Below are 18888 nucleotides of genomic sequence, written 5' to 3' on the forward strand. Positions count from 1 at the left end.
CAGGACATGATTAATACACACTACAATAAGGTGAAGCCTTTCATCGTTTTAAATTAGTATTAATTTATTGTTATTTATTTGATATAGGATATTTATATAGCGCACATATCCACGCAACTATAACATGCTCAAGGCGCTGGAATGTTTCCCCTTGATGACTGGATGTCTAATGTCAAGTCACATCCCATTATCAGTCTAAACTTGGTGATATCTAGAACAGGGATGATTCATTCTCAGAAAGTTCACGACATATTTTGCCCGTACACGAGTAATCACCCGGATGTGAATATGGCTTTGCCGTGTGAATTATTGAGTCTAATGTCGTATTTCCGAAATGTCTTTGATGACCAACCCGAATCACACCCAAATCAAGACAAAAACTATAATCAAAATAATGACATATGTCGAACTATTATTCGCGTGAGGAGAGGACTGAAATGTTACTATTAAGATTGCTTTTTAAACGTATTTATAAGTAAAATTGTCTCCAACTGTATTGTCCACAACGCAGCTGAGAGGATGGGTTATCCACCTCTGGCTAAATTTATGTCTATTGGCTCTGTTCCGAAGTTGAACACACACTACTCTCCACAGACAACATCGGGCTCCTGTACAACTGGGTTTTGTTTATTTTTGTGTTTTCGTGTTAATTTATTAAACAGGCGAGATGTTGCAGCTTCCGTTGTATCTATCAAATCTCATGCATGAGTGACTGGCCGGGGACAGAGACTGATGCAAAGTGTGGGAGGTAGGTGAACGCCGTGACGAGGTAACTCTATACATGCACGCAACCTCACTGTACCTCTTAAAAGACTCACGCACAGCGTTATTAGGCTGAATATATAGCATTGTGATGCTGACAATTAAACCCATTTAAATTGAAAAGGAGCCCAGTGAGATGGGAGATTCAGAACCTGGGAAAATCTAGACTTGCTTCATTTGGAGTTCTAGCATTGCAGGAAGTTGTGCAAATATTGTGAACTGACAATGGTGTCATAAGATCGCGGACCAGGAGCCGGAAGACACTTCCGCATTTCAAAACGAAGCCACACTTCTATTTTCGCAGCTTGTATTTTCTGTACCACTGGAGAACTAATGATTTTCATCACAAATATTTCAGAAGAAAAATATGAAGACGGGGGTTTCTTTTCGATTACATATTTTAGTCTGGAAAAACAAAACAAATACATTAAACAAACAAATTTATCAGACACTGCTGCCTTCACGATCTACACTCAGTTAATTAATATGATAGACAATCATGAATCTAGTACATGACATTTTTCAGTCCTTTGACAAAACATTCAACAATATTCACGCATTCATCTGGACATACCAGCTACATTTTTTTTAAAAAAGTTGTGTTATTCAACTGGAGACGAATTTAATCATATTTCTAAAACACCCTTTCATCTGGACATGTCGATAGTGTTTTCACAAAAGCACGTATCCACCTGGACATGAAATCAATCACAGTCAGATATATCAGCGTCCATTTCGGTAAAATATTCGTTTACCTGCTCTTTCAAGATATGTTTTCACTTTAGCACTTATTTCCCTGGACAAGAAATCAGTCTTTCCACTAAACCAGTTAACTGGACTTCCGACATACGTATCCGATTAAACACTCGTTAACTTAGACACACCATTTATAGTTTCACGATTTCATTCAAGCATCAAAGCACGGTGCTGAGGGAAGTTTTCCCACCTGAATCTAAACTAATTTGTGTAAAGTAATAAAATTCTGTTCAAAAAACGTATTATAATTTCTTTCCAAACAGCTAGAGGCTTCGGTGATCATTTACAAAAGTCTTGCATTTACTAAATTTACTTCACAGGAAAATGTGGTTTTAGGAAAACCACACGACTTACAAAATGATCCCAATAAAAAGAAAAACAAACAAACAAACATTGCACAGGTCTGTTAAATACAGTCAGATCTAATATAAAAACGTATGTGAATAGAATACACATTATTTTAAAAAGGCGATAATATGTTACAATTTACAAATGCGGAGTATTACTAAATAGGAAATGATAAGAAGTCACGATAGCTATGGTTCGCATTGTGTAATGTCTTTCAATTTCACCAGTATTCCACGCTGGAGAAGTGATTTAACTGAAAATGGAAAAAAAATATATTTAGCACCATCGCGTCTCGTCCCCTTGGTCTTGCATTCTTCCATGATCGTCCAGAATATTTGAGAGGTTTCTGGTGCTATATTTATTCAGATGATAGTTCCAGTAACAATATTGAAGCCAAATGGCAGTAGTAGCATTACGATGGAGGTACTGCCGCGCATGGCTGCTCCGGGAGCCTTCAGCCGGCCAGTAACCCTATCGTGTGACTACTGCAGTTGAACCCGATTCAAGTATTTTCAACTGTCTACTTGACTGCTTTCTTCCCTTTGCCTTTCGCCTTTTTGGTGGATGGTTTTGTCGTTTTGGTTGGTTTTACTTTTTTAGTAGGTGCTTTTGTCTTGCTTGGTTTAACAGTTTTAGCGGTTGTTTTTGACTTCTTGGTTGGTTTTGCCGTTTTAGCAGTTGCTTTTGTCGTCTTTCCTGGTTTAGCCGTTTTAGCAGCTGCTTTTGTCGTCTTTGTTGGTTTTGCCTTTTTAGCAGTTGTTTTTGTCTTCTTGGTTGGTTTTGCCTTTTTAGCGGTTGTTTTTGTCTTCTTGGTTGGTTTTGCCGTTTTAGCGTTTTCCTTGGTAATTTTGGTTTTCGTTTTTGATGTCCTAACTGCAGCTGCCTTTGTCTTTTTAGATGCGCTCTTACCCTTTGAGGCGGCTGTTTTCTTAGGTGTTGTTTTCTTCCTGGGAGTGGCAGGAATCTTTCGGACTCCACTGATGAGAAAATTAGCCTTTTCAATGGTTCTGAAGTCTTCAGCACTTCTGTTGGGCCTGTACCAAGCATAGTTAAACACTTTCTTGATACGCTTGACAGCATCGGCGAAGGCAGTTTCTTGACCGGGAGGGAACTCAACACGCCTCACGAAGATCTGCCCTCGCTCGTTTATTACCCTATTCACCGCATTGAATACTCGTTTATTCTTCAACAGGAACTCATCCCATCTCCGAGTATTGCTAAACCCCTTGGAAGCCTTAAACAGCGTCGTGTAGATGCGCTTCCGTCGGGTATTAGGAGGTCGTACGCCAAGTTCGTAAATGGCTTGGACCTCGTGCTCGTAGTCGAATATGCCAGTATTCATGTGTCCGAAACCTCCTTTGAATAAGCGTTTAGGGTCGCGCCAGAACCTGGACCGGCGGGCCTCCATCGGATATACGACTGGGTAGATAGCGCGCTTCCAACCCGTCCAGTCCATGTCCTTCAAAGTGCCTCCTGCGAAGTCGTCGTCGTTGAATTTATTGTCGCTAACGTTTTCACGTAGAAACCTCTGAAACAGAACATCAGCTTTGAATATAACATTATATCACTTTAAGCTGGGAGTGTTGGGGGTCAAAAGGCACGTAGGGATTGTAAAGGAATTCCCCACGTACCCTGCAAATACCCCGTCACAGCCGCCAAGAGGGAGCAGGTTTAATTACTTGTGGCAGGTAGTGGACCCCGATGACCTTTGCCGTATATATACTAATATGCTCATCACTGTCACCACTTGGTATGCCTGATGCAGCATTTCCACTGCATGTGAGTGAATGGGAAGGGGGAGGGGGGAAGAGGGAGGGGGAGGGGTTGGAGTGAGTGAGTGAGGTTTTGTATATAATCAATATTTCAGCAATATTACCGGAGAGGGACACCAGAATAGCCGTAATATAGGTTGGATATTGCTGACACTGGGTTTCAAAATAATGCCGACATGTAATTGTCTGGGAACCTTGTGCCATCATACCTTAAGTTTCCTTGTTTTCCTCTTCCCTTTCCTTGATTTCGATATTCCTTTGGTTTTCCCTGCACCCTTGACCTTCTTAGCTGCGCCTTTAGCGTTCACCACAGATTTTAATTTCTTCAAGGCTGAGAAGCTCGGAAGGCCCTTCTTAGCCCCAAACAAGGACATGGTGGGGATTTTCTTCAAGGATGAGGACAATGTCAGACTGGGAGGGCCACCAGCATCCCTAAGCGTCCCGAACAGTCCCTCCAAATCCTTATTGATAGCCCCTCCTCCGTGGCGGCCTCTAACTTCATCCTCGTATGCCTGTAATGCACAAAAGACTCATTTTTCTGTATGCCGAAATTAATAGCATTCCTTGCTCGCATTCCTTACATGTATATATCTATGCATGCTTGCGCGCATGCCGAAGTCACGATAGATAGATCGCTACAGCCGCAGCTCCCTTACACACACAGGTAACTACGTCTTACACACCACAAAAATCCACGCCTTAGACACACCCAAGAAAAACCATCCTTAAACACACCCCTATTTATCATCTACCCATAACATCAGATCTACACATCTCTCACATACCCATATTTTATCTACTCACCCTTACAAACAACGAAAATATCCACCCCTTCATATGACCCACAGGTACCACACAGAGTACACACTTAGCACCTCAACACTGAGTCATGTGCCTCACCTCCAGAAAGTCCGCTCCCCTCTCTCTGTAGCAGATAGCCATGATCATATCGAAGATGTTGGAGAACTGAGCCAGTTGCAAGTTGCGACCATGAGTGATGTTCGTCATTTCTGTAAAGAACTGAGTTGTCTCATTGCTTGAACCGGCCTGTACTCCGTAGATGCGGACACCCTGCACGAGTAAACGTCATCATTGGTCAGCTAACTAGTTTTCCTGGACAAGTGGAAACCGACACCATTTAAACACTTGCTGTAACTGATCTCAGTTTTAGTATTTGATAAACCTGTTTGGATTTGCCTCATAAGGTGTCCGTATAATGGCTAATATTCTACTAAAAACTGACACAATCAGCTCTAATCCTACTACGATCACACACCTGATGCTAACAGCCATAGACAAACATGGAAAGGTACCATCAAACTCAATAAGGAATAGTTAAACATTGACTTTGTGTGCACACCGTTTCGTCTCACATACCATGTCTCTCAAAGCCCTGCACTCTGTCTTCCAGTCGATGTTCTCCTCATTCTGTGGATCTTCAGCCTCGTGGGGGATGGCGTCCCCGATCATCACCAGGGAACGCTGACTCCCGGGGGTCCAGGACAGAACGCTCTGGCAGCGTCTCAGGACCACTTCGTAGGCCTCCGGGAAGTCACCTCCTCCGGTAGGCTTTACTTCTTTAACAAACTTGCAGATCTCCGGGGTTGATGCACCAAAGTCGATCCACTGAACAATGTAGTTGCTGGCGTCGCAGTAGTCACCGTGGGCGAAGATGCCGATGCGGATGCCGGGAATATCTGCCTGGAGGCGCTGGACCATATCCTGGATTTGACTCCGAACCTGCTCCAGACAGCTGCCAAAATAAGATGAAACCGTTACAGCGGCGTAGTTAGTTTACAGGATGAGGCACTGTGCAGTCTCGCTCTAAATTGTCCCTTAAGGAGGAAGTGAGTTTCGACAGGGGCCTAGATTTTGAATTCATGCTAACAACCATAATATTTACCAATTACCAGTAAGGCATTACGAGTATGCTTCACATTGCTATTAGGCAACAGTGTCAGTTTATAAGTTCGCCCCCTTCCGACCCCACATCACTCACCTCATCATGGAGCCGGTTGTATCGAAGGAGAAGACGATCTCCATGAGTCCCCCTGGTGGAAGGGGAATGTCCACCGTGACAGCACCGTCACCATTGTCTTCATCAGCAGCTGCAGCTTCTTCGACCGCGGCACTGATGAGACTGGCAGACTTCTCCTTCGTCAGTGACGGTTTGGACAAAGACTTGCTTAAACTGAGCACCTTCTCCAAAGCGACACCAGTCTCGGAGCCTGATTTCGACGACACCGACTTGGACTTAGACGACGACTTGCTGAGAGATGGGACGTCTCCCTCGGCGACAACGATGCTGCCCCCTCTGCTGATGCTTTTACAGATGAGAGGCGTCTTGGTGGTACTGGATGTCTTGGACAGTTCCTTGCTTATTGCAGCAGGTGCTTCAGACAAACTGGTGGTGCGGCCAACAGTTGACCCAGAGCCCAGCAGTGTCAAAGTCGTAACTCTATCGTCACCTTCAACGATGGACGCTGTTTTTGGCAGTGATGGGGCAGTAACGACCTCGCCAACTACAACAGATCCTTTCTTGGACAAACTCTTCTTGCCAGATAGAGGTGAATCCGACTTCGACTCTTTGTCCTCCAGGGTTAGGGTGGGGGCCCTTCTCAATCCCGGTGGAGGGGACGCGTCTCCTGGTCCCTCAGGGGTGGCGCTTTCTTTAGTCGTTTTTCTTTTAAGACTTGGCCATTTTGGCAAAGGCAGTGTTGGACGGGCGATTGATTCCTCCCTGACAGGGCTGACCGTAGTGGAGGTTCGCTGTTTGGTCAGTTTATTGACCGGTTCATAAGGCGAAGCACGTGACGCCTTCCGTTTTATTCCCGGCATGTTGCTAGGTTACCTGCAATGTTTAGATGAATATATACAGGCTATGTCGTCACACACTTTGAGTCTCTGTGTGTCTCGCTGTTTAATCAGTATGTGTGTACAGTGTTTGTATGAATGTATTATTGGATACTCAGGGACTCAGGCTCTCACGTTTCAGCTCCCTGGAGCCACGACATGGTCACTCGAAAATACCATTCAGCAGTACGTTCTTTCCCTGCAACGTCACATGTCTGGCCAGAATAAAAAAACAATGGACAAAACTCACTGTAAAATGGAAAAATGCATGTTGGAGACACGGCCTTTTGTGCATTTGATATGGGTTATATTTCATTGCTACGAGCGGAGAGCCTAGTGTTGCTCTGGTCTGCTTTAGAATGTGCTTGGTGAAAATATATTAATGTTGGGAGAATGCTTGTCCTTGTACACTTCACTTATAAAAACCCAAAGATCAGCAAAAAAGAACAGGGTTTAGTCCATAGTCTAGGGCTGTGTGTAACAGATAAACTCTCAGAACATAGGAGGTTGGGAGTAATGCATATGAAAATCATGCTTTTTCTACTTCCGTTTTCAATTATCTGCGGCAGTTCAGTTTGGATCTTTGTGGTTTACACATTTCTTATTACTTGTGACTGTATCAATATCAACTATCAATAATCCCCTTTGAGCCCTGTGGTGGAGTGGTTAATGCGTTCGCTCCTCACGCAAAGGCACGGGGTCGATTCCCTACATGGGTACCGTGTGAAGCCTATTTCTGGAGTCCCCCGTCGTGAAATGGCTGGAATATTGCTAAAAACGCGTAAAACCAACTTCACCCACTAGCAAGCCCACAGACGTTTTGCCGTCATAATCAGTCATCACGCAGGTAACTGTGGGGTTACAACGGAGCCCGTAAATACGGGAAACAAACAATGATGGAACCATTTAAACTGGAAAATGTGAACGAATACTTTATTCGAACGAGGATAAATTTTTATCCTAAATATGTCTCTGTTCATACACGCGGACAAATTTTTGTCGCTATTTGGAATGGCTTTCAATGGGACTAAAGGATCGATAATTTAAATAAGACCACATCAGTAAATGAACAGAAATTACATGTATTTCTATTTTTATTACCATTTCTAGTCCTTGTCATATGGGTCCTAAAACTCGATATTTTGTACTTATTCTGGAGTTGTTTTCTTCTTTTTAGAAAAAAAGACTGACAGGTAGGGGCGGTGTCTAAGCGCTAATCCATGACAACCGGAAAGAGACGATTTATTGGGTTTCATGTGCTATCTTGCACGGTATAAGGGAGGTAATCTCAATGTTGTCAAACATATGTTCAAAGCAGAGGAGAATTTATTGTGTCAGGTCACTGTTAAAGTCAAACAGACTTTGGTGGCATGTTGATGCATTGCATCGAACGTTTTCTTTTCAATAAACTGTAACAACACAAATGAACAGAGGCGTCGGCACATGGACACGAGGAAGACCTCAAGGGGGGTAACTCGCCTGAATATTCGCACTCGCACCGTCTCTGAAAACATCAACCACGCTCGATATCATTCTGAGTGACAGAATCTTATGATGGCGGAATCGAGATGCCAGATTCGCCCTGGTAACGACTCCTGATTTGTGTCGTGCCATAGTTGCAGGTTATTGTGGTGGGAAACACGGTGGTACCAGAGATCATATTCCTTCTCAATCTACTGTGACAGAAACGGTCAAATGGTCACAAAATCAATTATACACGGTTACTGTATGTAATGTACATTGACGTTTGTGAAAATGGTCCTCGTGGCTTTAGTAGTTCTGAGTAGCTTTCCTTTGCAAAAAAAAACAAACCATATTATAATGTGCGTATGTCTCCGTACGGCTCCGAAAGCATTATCACTGTCAGCCCCAAACTGGCATTCAAACAAACGTTACTGTAACGTTCGTTGATAACGTGAAATCATGTTTCGTTTGTACTATCAGCTTCATAAAGTTACGCAAATTAATATGAAATCAAAATCAGAGACTAATAGCGTCATTTAGTGAACCACCAACCAGTGGCACACGGATACTTTTAAAAAATCATGAGGTTATGTGATGAAGTTCAGCGAACATCGGGGACATTGACAACAGTACTGTTACATGACTGGCCTAAAACGGCACGGATTTCGCGAACGATACACATTTTCAGCGATTTTGTCATTTGACATGTGCGACAGTTGAAAGGTTGACATCTTCTGAGAGACAAGATAGAGATTACGATTATTGTAATCAGTTTATTGGAGCTGTTCATGTAATCTTTGACTGTCAGTCGCATCCAGTGAAATCCAGCTAAGGAAATAACTCTCGGTCCGGATATTACGCAATATTGTTTACGTGGTTACCAGAGTGCTCATTTGCGAATGTCTGCGCATCTGCTGCGCATGTGTTCCGGTTACCGGAAGTTAGCAGCAGGGTGTCGATGCGTATCAGTTACACGCCAGACCGTAGCGCTGATGTTTAATGATAAACTGTTGGAGAGGGCCGTCCCTCTATTATATGGTCTCTGGTGGTACACGGTGGTAGGACTGAAAATGGCACAAATGAGTGTAAACTGTTCAGGATAATATAAGTGCATCACGGTATGAAATGGATTCAATTCTAACAAAATAGTAGTGCATTTGGGGTTTTTTTCTCGTAAAGGACTAACGAAACCTGCTCTTATATCGCCCATGTTTGGTTGTTGTGTTTTGTTGTAGGTGCATGTTGTTATTTACTGTCCCTGGAAACATGCTGCAGGTCGAACTGAGACTCTTAACAGTCAGTCATTGATTTTGCAGCAACAGCTACCTGCACTCAAGCGCAGCCCCGATTATCCAGCCAGTTGCTAACTTCACTCTGTTTAACAGACTAAAGTACATTGTTATCCCCAAATCTGCATGTCTTATCTTCTTGATACTCTTTAACCTATCAAACAGTATTATTCAACAATTGTCATAAATATGAATATTCATTACAGCAAAGCCCAGAGACCATAAAATAGCATTATGGTCCCTGAACAAAGATATGGCGTTTTCTAGCAGAGGTTGAGCATTGAAATATCGATAATATTTTCTCACAGCTGCTTTTATCGAAACTGTAAAATAACCAAACTTGAAGCACACACTAGGTTTTCTACAAATGTTAAGGAAAAGTACAATTGTTTCAAAAAAAAAATAATAATTGAGCTGATAAACATTTACACAATTTGCTAAGAATCGGTATCACCACTTTATAGTGGACTTATTGCCACCTCATGAGTACCTTGCATTTCTTGATTGACAAGCACTGATACGAGCAGGTACATGCAGCTTAATGCAGGTGGCGATATGCTCTAATGAACGGGATTATGACAGAGTGGGGAGGGCAGTGAGCCAGGACAGACTGTGTGAGACTAGCGGACACTTTGACGAGGCGCCGTCTACAATGCCGGTTAATTCCAGCATTTAAGTAATGACAAAATGATAAAGATATTATCAAGCACTTGCAGAACAGGAATAAAATTGTCACTGTCTTTGGAAAGACGGGTGGTTGTATGATATCACTATGTATTCTCTATACATTTTTTCTACACAACCATATTCAACATTCCAACATGGAGGTTGTGTTCCCTGGCAGTGGGTAAGGTGACCGCGACTTACTAAAGAACAAGCATAATACGCCGTAGACCAGATGCAAAAATAGCATCTGAAACAATCAAAATAATAACTTGTTTAATAGCGTCCGTGTCAACTGGTTTAACTTCTCCGATGCCACGCCCATCTACAAAGCGGTGCATGTTCCCAGTTCGTATGGCGCTGCATCAACTGAGTGTTATGTTTAGTGTCAGTATATAGGACTCACCTCTTTCCTTTGCAGATCTAACCTCTACTTCCGTGTGTCACACTCAGGTTCCTTGTTATATAGGAGTATTCGTACAAATTTAACAAGCGTCAGCGCTGGTTAAAATAGATCGAGTGAAAGGACAAGTCTGAGCTTGCTGGGTTGCTCAATGGAGCCGGAAGCACCTCGTTATAACGTGTGATCGATGTCCTTCGTATACGCTGTATTAGGTAAATATCATCGGGGAGTGTATTTGCACTGAATGTGTTGTAAGACATCTATATGTCAATGAATAACAGAATAAGACACACCGGTAAATGTAGACGTAACGGTAAAAGGAGAGATGTCAGCAAACTGCCTCGTTAATACTGAGGTCGATTGTTTTGCGCATGTGCGATGCCCATAACTGACACGTCATGAAAGAGATAGAGAGAGAGACAGAGAGAGAGATTGATTTTCTCAAAAGCTTTCTTATTTTAATATTTCATTTCGACTGAAATATCACTATGCCATCCAAGTCCACATTCATGTGCACAGAAATAGAGAAAGTATTTGCATCGCAAATAAACTCGTCTAAGTGTGGACGCTTGTTGAAATAACACCACTAGAACAATATGTCTCTGTGAAACATGCAATGTCTTAGAAGATGAACAACGCCATATAATATAACTTGTTCCAAGTATAGCAAAGAAAGGAAATCACTTCTACAAACAATGCTTTATCGTGATAAACCATTTGCTACACTCTGTAAAAAGAACTATTCTTCACAGTCTTCGCAAACAGAAATCCTGAAGCAATTTCAGAAGTTCGTCATTATATTTTCAATTTTAAATGAATTCTGTCTATCACGATAGTATCCTATATTGTTTCCGTGTGAATATACTTCACATGACTTGTACAATTGTTGTAATGTACATCATTTATTTGTGAAATATATCTCCATATTTCCATATGTTTGTGACTACTAAGTTTATATAAGTAGATTAAAGAATTTCGTAACTGTTTCTTCTTGGAATGCTCTGCAACATATATATTATCACTGGGGGCGGTGCAGGAGCTGACGCGTTGGTTCGTTCGTTCGTTGGTTCGTTGGTTCGTTGGTTCGTTCGTTCGTCTCATGGAAGACCCGTGTTTCATTAACCACATGGTCACAATCAGTAGTCCCATTCGTAACTACTCGCCTCTTTCCCTAATGACCCGAGTAGTTACGATTGTCAGTAGTCCATCTCTGCTATGACGTTGAGAGGATATTGATGAGAGCGACGAAAAAAATTTACTCACTCACTCATGTAACACTGAAACCAGCGCTAGAACCATTTTAGGGTAAACGGATGTGTTCAAACCAATTGTCAGTAATTATACAAATGAGAAACATGGAGCTGAACAATTTTTTTTTAAATTTATAGCTATAACAACATTTGTTTTTCAATACATACGGACTGTGCATTCATCCGAGTTGACATTTATCAAATACGAAACTGTCTGTCTACCACTTCTCAACAGCAAATGTCTAGGCATCGTCATCTTCAAGACCTGGTTTCAGGGGAGTGAATAAGGTCACATGGGTCAAGTTCCGGTCTGCAGTGAAGGGATGATCTATTGTCAAACAATGGCATGCCCGCCCGTGAAAACTGGCGGTTTCCTGTTGAACTACTGTCAAATAGAGATCCAATAGGGCATCCAATGGATGTGCACAAGTCTCTGCGGTAAAAAGTAATAGTTTAAATGATTATCTCTAAAAAATATATCACCAAGATTTGGGTTCGCTTATCTAGATTTGCCTCCTCCAAGGATATACTATGCACCCATGAGCTCAGGATTCAGTACAGCCTTGGAACAAAGCAGAACAGAACAGTACCGAAACTTATTCTAAAAACACACACAGGGGAAATAGAGAACATACAGACACATAAACATATAAATATTATATTCTCATGAAGAGGCACAAGCAGTGTTTCACATATTTGGATAAATTGAGGGTAAGTTGGTGATAATCACATTTCATGATATAAATAAATGTACATATTGAGGATACACACAGAAATATTTTGGCTAAAAGCTGGGTATCCGTGTGTCCACAGTTGTGGTAGGACAGTGCGATGACTTGTCAAAGTTAGCCGAGCCACAAATGGGTTAATCTGTCTGTTCATGCTGCATCACAATCGTACTTGAGACCGAACAGTGGGCATTTAGAATACATTTTACTGGGTACAGAAACGTTGTGCCTGATGGGAATCCTTTTACATGTGTCCAGCTGGCAAGAAGTTAAGGTTCTGTGTCATCCCCCTTGTACCTGAAACAACAGCTCCCTTCTCACGTCACAAATTATCATTTATTTTTTTAGTTCTCTAACTGGCACATTTAGACAGGCCCAGAGATTTATCCATAAGAGTGCCATAAACTTGATTACTGAATCACTCTCGGTTATATACTTTACGACACAATACATTCAACACAAACTCCCCAAAGCTGGAACATTACATCAATATATAACTGAGAGGTGGAACATAGCAACCCGACTAACGCAATACAGAAGCGTGAAAATGAGAAGAATGGGAATGTGCAAAAATCACTGTGAGAGTGGAGTCTTTGTGATTTTTACGACTAATTAACACTGGTTTTGTGTGTGTGTGTGTGTGTGTTTTATTTTTACACTTCTTTATGGGGTCATTTGCAACAGTATACCGATTATTTATCAAAAAGGATTAAGTTCGTGACAATTGATGGTTTTACATGATTATGAACAACGTTCTGAACAACATACATTTACTTATTACTGGTGGCAGCCTAATGTAACTAAATGTGAATTCAGCTCTCTTGTAGCATTGATTTTGTAGACATACAAGCCATTTACCGAACCTTACCCACCCTTTGCTGACGCTAACAGCACTAAGACACTGTGACATACCGCAAAGTTTCCGTCATGAAAGTCACAAAGACTCCTCTCTCACAGTGACCAAGTTCCCTATCAGTGGAAACGGTTATGTTGGGCGCGTAAATAGAATCGTACCATTTGAATACGAAGGGTTTTCTAACTTCTAACTTTCTCAGAGCATTGTGTGGTTCATTTTTCACGTCTTTGATGTCATAAAACGGTCATTTACAGATTCAGGGTGGGCAACTGACCCAGGCCTAATATAAAGTGCGACTGTTTGTCTGGGACGGGCATCTTTCCACATCTTACGCTATAAAAGTAGGCCCGTAAAGTACCACTACCACATACAGGACATAAGTTATTTCGTAACCCATTTTACGACCGCATCCTTTGAAAATGTGGAGGAGGTAACTCTAAATTCATAAGTGCACTTCCGGTGTAACCTGTAAACTAATACACGTGCGGACATCATCAGTACTCATAAGTACTCATTCGCTGACAAAATGACCGTGACATAACGAATTGTTCCTCCGAGCGTTGGAAATATTGGAAATCAATGTTTCTCCAGAAACTGAACAAGTGTGTAGTTTTTCTGTAGAAATTTTCTCGTTTGACAAACCTTTTTGCAGACGGTTTCGCTTACTTTAGAGTATCGGGTTTGATGGAACTCTTCCAAATAAGAGGATAAAGTACTAAACTTTCCAAATACTAAATGTTTCAATACAATATGGATTCGGACGCCGTCGCAGAAACCAGCCCACCTCCAGCGAAAAAGGTGAGGATAGAAAATGAGGTGACTGACACAAGTGAGCACAAGTCATGTACAAAGTCAGAAGACAAGAAGGACAGTTCTTCAGCGGAAACAGCTGACACAATCAGTGACACTGATGGCCATGTCGCCGAGGCTGATGTGGGGATCACACAGTACGTCAGCAGTCACAAAGGGTTCTCTGCCATCATAAAGCAGAGGTAATGAATACAACATTGTGTACAGTGGGTAAGGGTATTCCGGATCACAGCTATTCCGGATCACTGCCATGTACATTAACCCCTAGAAACTGTAAATCTCGATGGATTTCTTCCCTCAATCTCTCATTTTAAAGCCGATACAGTGCTCTTTAAGGTGATATATTTTGTTTTACTTGATCTGAACCAGAAGTTTACTTGCACGCCCTGCAACGAGGATACCTATCATCGCGTAATTTGCCGTTGGCACGTCATTCGGAATGGCGCGTCTCAAATAAGACTAGAATCAAGTTGCTTCACGTTAACACCCCATTGCATGCATATACTTTTCACCTGTGAAAAGCAACAAAAATCTTCTCTACATGTGCCATATTTTTGGAGAAATTAGCAATTTATGGAACCACATGTTTAAACTTTAAGCCAGTACTGGATCACCAGAAAATAGGAATCACCTCAAGACTGCCAAACGCCGAAAAATGTTGATTACTGTTGAAATAAAGTAATTAGTTTCACGATCTTACTTCGGTTGCCTTTATTTAAAATATGTACTCACTAAAGGATCCGTCTTAGATGTTCTTTGCATAGAGTAGATACATGAAACGTTTTGGCCTTCATTTCGCCAAAACGTAATTTGCGGTACAGAACTGTCTGTCAGGTAAAAGGTTATGAATATTGGAAATAACCATCTTGACAATGCTTTGGGGTTGAAATTGTTTTGTTTTGTTTTCAAGTCATATTATTCTTTTTTTTAATAACTTGATGCATTTTAGTATGGTACGACTCACTACAAGTGCCAAGCAGTCTTGCAGGGTCATTCAGGCAAATTCTTTATGTAGGTGGCAGTGTGTTTGCTGAGCCAGCTGGAGAACCTGTTCCACTTTTTCTCCATTGGCCTGCTGCCCCGGCAGAGAAAGGAGGAGGCATGGTCTTACTATGTCATTATGTTATTACCCACAGCAACAGAAAGTGACCTTTTATGACAACCAAAAATACCCTGTTACTTATGCCAGAGGCGGAAGCAATGAGGTTGGAGTAGACTCGAGCTATAGTTTGTTTCATTTTTAAACGCAAGAAGATACACACCCATAAAGAGTTCATATAGGCTGGTATTAATAGATTTTGCTCTTTAGCTTTACAATCTGTAACTGATGATGTGATGTTAAAAAGCTCCTGACTGAATTGAGCGTTAAAGGTTCTGAACAAATGGGTTATTTTGCCTCGATAATTGTACTTTACAAGTTAAAGCCGCATGTAAAAGTCACGACAAAATAATATAAATCAATACTGAAGAGATCAGTACCATAAACCACTTATGTATTAACCCCAAGAAAATATTTTCAGCCCACATTGGTACCTGGAATCATGATTCTGGAGTATGTTGTTATGAGCAGCAGGTGTTAAAACTATCTGCCAAGTGGATGTTGTTATCAACTACAATGTTTGTTAATTATTCATTTATCAAACATTATGGATATTGTTAATGCATCTATGTAATTAAACGCGTGTTACTGTTTGACACAGACCCCTGTTGCCTCAAACGAGTACCAATAACCGAACAAATCCTCGTTATGTCACGTGATCTGGAATACCCTGAAATGATTCGGAACTGCCATATTTCTAAAGTCAATCAGGATCGAATTAATTTCATATTTTGGTGTAAGTAACATGAAACATTGTTCAGTCAGAAATTGCCCTGAGGTGCTTCAGATATATTTTTGCGGGGGCGCATGCAGTTGGTTTTTCATTAGTGATCCGGAACTGCCCTACGCACTGTACTGACTTTTTGGTACACATACAGAATACGGGATACCTACCCAGCTATGTTGTTTACCCTGAACCCAACCCTAAACCTAACCCTAAACTTTTCCCCATGCCCTTACCCAGCTAGAATGCAGTCTACCAGGGGCAGCTTCAGTGCCCATGTTGTCTTGCTGTATTCTTCAGAAGAAAACAGCCATTGATGATTTGGCTCCCCTTTACAATCCTTAGAGTTAGGGTTTTGGGTTAGGGTTAGGCACCCTTTGTCATTTTCAGGTTAGGGTTTGGGGTAAAAGTTAGGCTTCCTTTGTGATCCTTAGGGTTAGAAAAAGTGCATCTGGTAAAGTGCAGTATGTCCCCTTAAACTAAACCCTACCCAACCCTACTGTACCCTATTCTACCCTACCTTAGTTCTAAACCTAACCCAAACACTAATCCTTACCCTTGCCCTTACTCTAAACACTAAACCTTACCCTAAACCTAACGTAAACAAAAGTAAACTCGCATGCTTTCAGAGTAGGGGGAAGGTATCCTGTATTGTGTTGTCTTACAGACTTTGGGCAGAGTATGATAGTGGTGAAAGTGTTTGCTCATCACAACAAATTCTTCACATTCGATTCCAAACATTGGCATATTGTGTGACTTACATTTGTATTATCCCTTGCTGATGGACGTTGTTTGAACATGGATAAAGAGTGTCCAATTCAAATTCCACTCTTCATTATTGGATATCTAATTATACAGTGCCTTGATTATCACTTGTAACAGACTGGTAAAGCAGCAAAGCTTTCACTTGTTGAACATGTTGGAGAGTGAATTCTTCCACACTAAGTTAATAGAGAATTGTCTTCTAAAAGGTGATATTTGACATTGATTATCCACACATTGTTTATAACTTTGTTGTGGTGTATCATTTGGCCAGTAATGTAAAACTGGCTGTAGTCCCAACTAGAACAAGCGTGCACAAGCGTTCATGTATGTGCAGGCTTATTAGGGCAAAAATATTGAAAGCAATGTTGCACCCTATTTCATCCAACCAAATTAATAGCACAGGTATTTGTCAAACTATGGCAGTAGTTCAGCAGTTAAAATGATCTTATCTAGTTTTGAGCTAATGTTTATTGACCAGCAGGTGAAGTGATATTTAGGACTGATGCAGTCTGATATTGTCTCTGCTGACATATTCCATGATGTAGATGTGTATTCCAGGTACTCCGATTTCATCGTTAATGAAATAAGCGATGAAGGAAGGGAAGTTCACCTCACCTCGACAGACGTGCCACAAGAAGTGGAGGAACAGGTTGGCATTTATTCTGCAGTTGATTGAGTTTGAGTTGTTCATATGCAGATATTTTGTGGATCAGGCCTCCACATTTAGGTTTGTAGGAGTAAATACACTTTATATTGCAGGCAGAGTTATACTGAGATGTCTGAGGGATTACTGACATATTTTTGTGTGAGCAAGCCGGTGATGTGGTTTGTTATACTTATTTGTTCTACTTATTCATAATAGTAAACAACTTTTCAGCTATTAAATTTTATGTAGATTATACGTACAAAGGTATTCATGTGCATACATGTCACAACTGAAATCTTAAATCTGTCATACGTCATTGATATTTAGGTGTACGTTATGCTTGTACACCCCATATCTGTGGCCCTGGCGGATCATTGCTCACATTACTGATGAATGGATTTTGTTGGCCAGATTTGATATTTGTGTAAACATCACTGTCATGTTGCTATAATCGTGATAATACTGCTTGGTGCTGTGTTAAAACAAGGGTAGAAATTTTAGAATTACTAGTGTACTTTGGTACAGTAGCACATGCAGAATAACTTGCCTTGATAATTTTTCCACTATAACAGCTGATTTTTTTGTTGATTTTTTACATAAGCCACATAATGATCATTGAAAAGTCAACTGGAAACTGGTACAGCATGATATACAAAACTGCTTGTCCGACAGAAAAAGCCCACTAGACTGGGACGTCAGACAATGGGTTATTTCCACCCCAGTAAACAACACAAAAGGCAGAGTAACATATTGCTGTAGGTCACCAGTCAAAGATTGATGAAGTTTCAGTCAGACAGGTTGTTTACGTATGCAGGGAATATGGGTTTCTGGATGTTTGAGAGATATTTGTTGTTCTGTTGCTAATCACTTGAAGTACCATACAATATTTAACTAACTAGTGAAAGACAACTTTAGACAAATGCAATCATCAGAGTAATGGCAATATCTGTGTGATGTAACAAGCATTGTTATGGCTCAAATAAACACTACTACAGTCGAACACTGTTTATCCAGACGTTTTGGTTTCACTCGAAAATTGTCTGGATAGCAAGACGTCTGGTTAAGTGGATCAAACAAGCAAACCATGATAATTAAGTGAAAGCAAAAAAATTCATGTACATATATCAATAAATCAACGGTCAATTGTAATAATAGTGAATCATCATTACATATAAGTATGCCGATAATACATGGAAGGCGGAACAAAGGTTATCATTTGTCAGGTTGTCTCAGACGTAATCATGTAACAAGTGGAACTTCAGGTGGTAAGTTAGATGAATTCCGTAAATCAATGACAAAAAGTCTCTATTTTGCCAGTTGCATATTCTTTCTTTTATTATTTTAAATGCACTTAAAACATATGACATTGCGTCAAACTTATGCTGTCTGCAGAAAGTAAACTTCAGGACGGGATCACGTGACATAGATCATGTGGCAGGCTATTTTTAACTTGCATTGTGACAGATAGTAGGGGGCAATTTATAAGTGTTACATACAGTACAATACTGTGTTGTTTACCTTAATCCTACTTAACATGTGTTTTCATTACTGATCAGATGTTCTCACACCTGTCAAATTCTAATGAATAACCTGAGTGACACGCTTCCCTAGTGTTTTCAGTTCAAATTAAATCAGTTCAAATCAGATGCCTTCCAATAGATTAAGAATGAAATCACATAGTTGTGCGGTAAACAGTATTG

The 18888-nt window shown here is 40.9% G+C and overlaps 2 protein-coding genes across 2 annotated transcripts in view; one reads left to right on the plus strand and one right to left on the minus strand.

Annotated features, from left to right (window-relative positions):
- Positions 1-1142: 1142 nt before the first annotated feature.
- Positions 1143-10480, minus strand: LOC137295522 (uncharacterized). Its single transcript, XM_067826895.1, has 6 exons — positions 10314-10480; positions 5638-6489; positions 5016-5391; positions 4539-4709; positions 3848-4150; positions 1143-3394 (listed from the first exon to the last, which is right to left on the minus strand). The coding sequence occupies exons 2-6, from the start codon at positions 6474-6476 to the stop codon at positions 2387-2389; spliced, it is 2697 nt and encodes an 898-aa protein (XP_067682996.1). The 5' UTR covers positions 6477-6489; positions 10314-10480; the 3' UTR covers positions 1143-2386.
- Positions 10481-13576: 3096 nt separating this feature from the next.
- Positions 13577-18888, plus strand: part of LOC137295523 (pseudouridylate synthase 7 homolog) — a 30828-nt gene continuing 25516 nt past the window's right edge. The window contains exons 1-2 of the mRNA XM_067826896.1: positions 13577-14136; positions 17101-17191. Of these exons, the coding sequence (XP_067682997.1) occupies positions 13880-14136; positions 17101-17191 (348 nt within the window). The 5' untranslated portion in view covers positions 13577-13879. The remainder of the gene's footprint in view (positions 14137-17100; positions 17192-18888) is intronic.

Source organism: Haliotis asinina, chromosome 9, assembly GCF_037392515.1.
Source record: "Haliotis asinina isolate JCU_RB_2024 chromosome 9, JCU_Hal_asi_v2, whole genome shotgun sequence".
NCBI classification, from domain to species: domain Eukaryota; kingdom Metazoa; phylum Mollusca; class Gastropoda; order Lepetellida; family Haliotidae; genus Haliotis; species Haliotis asinina.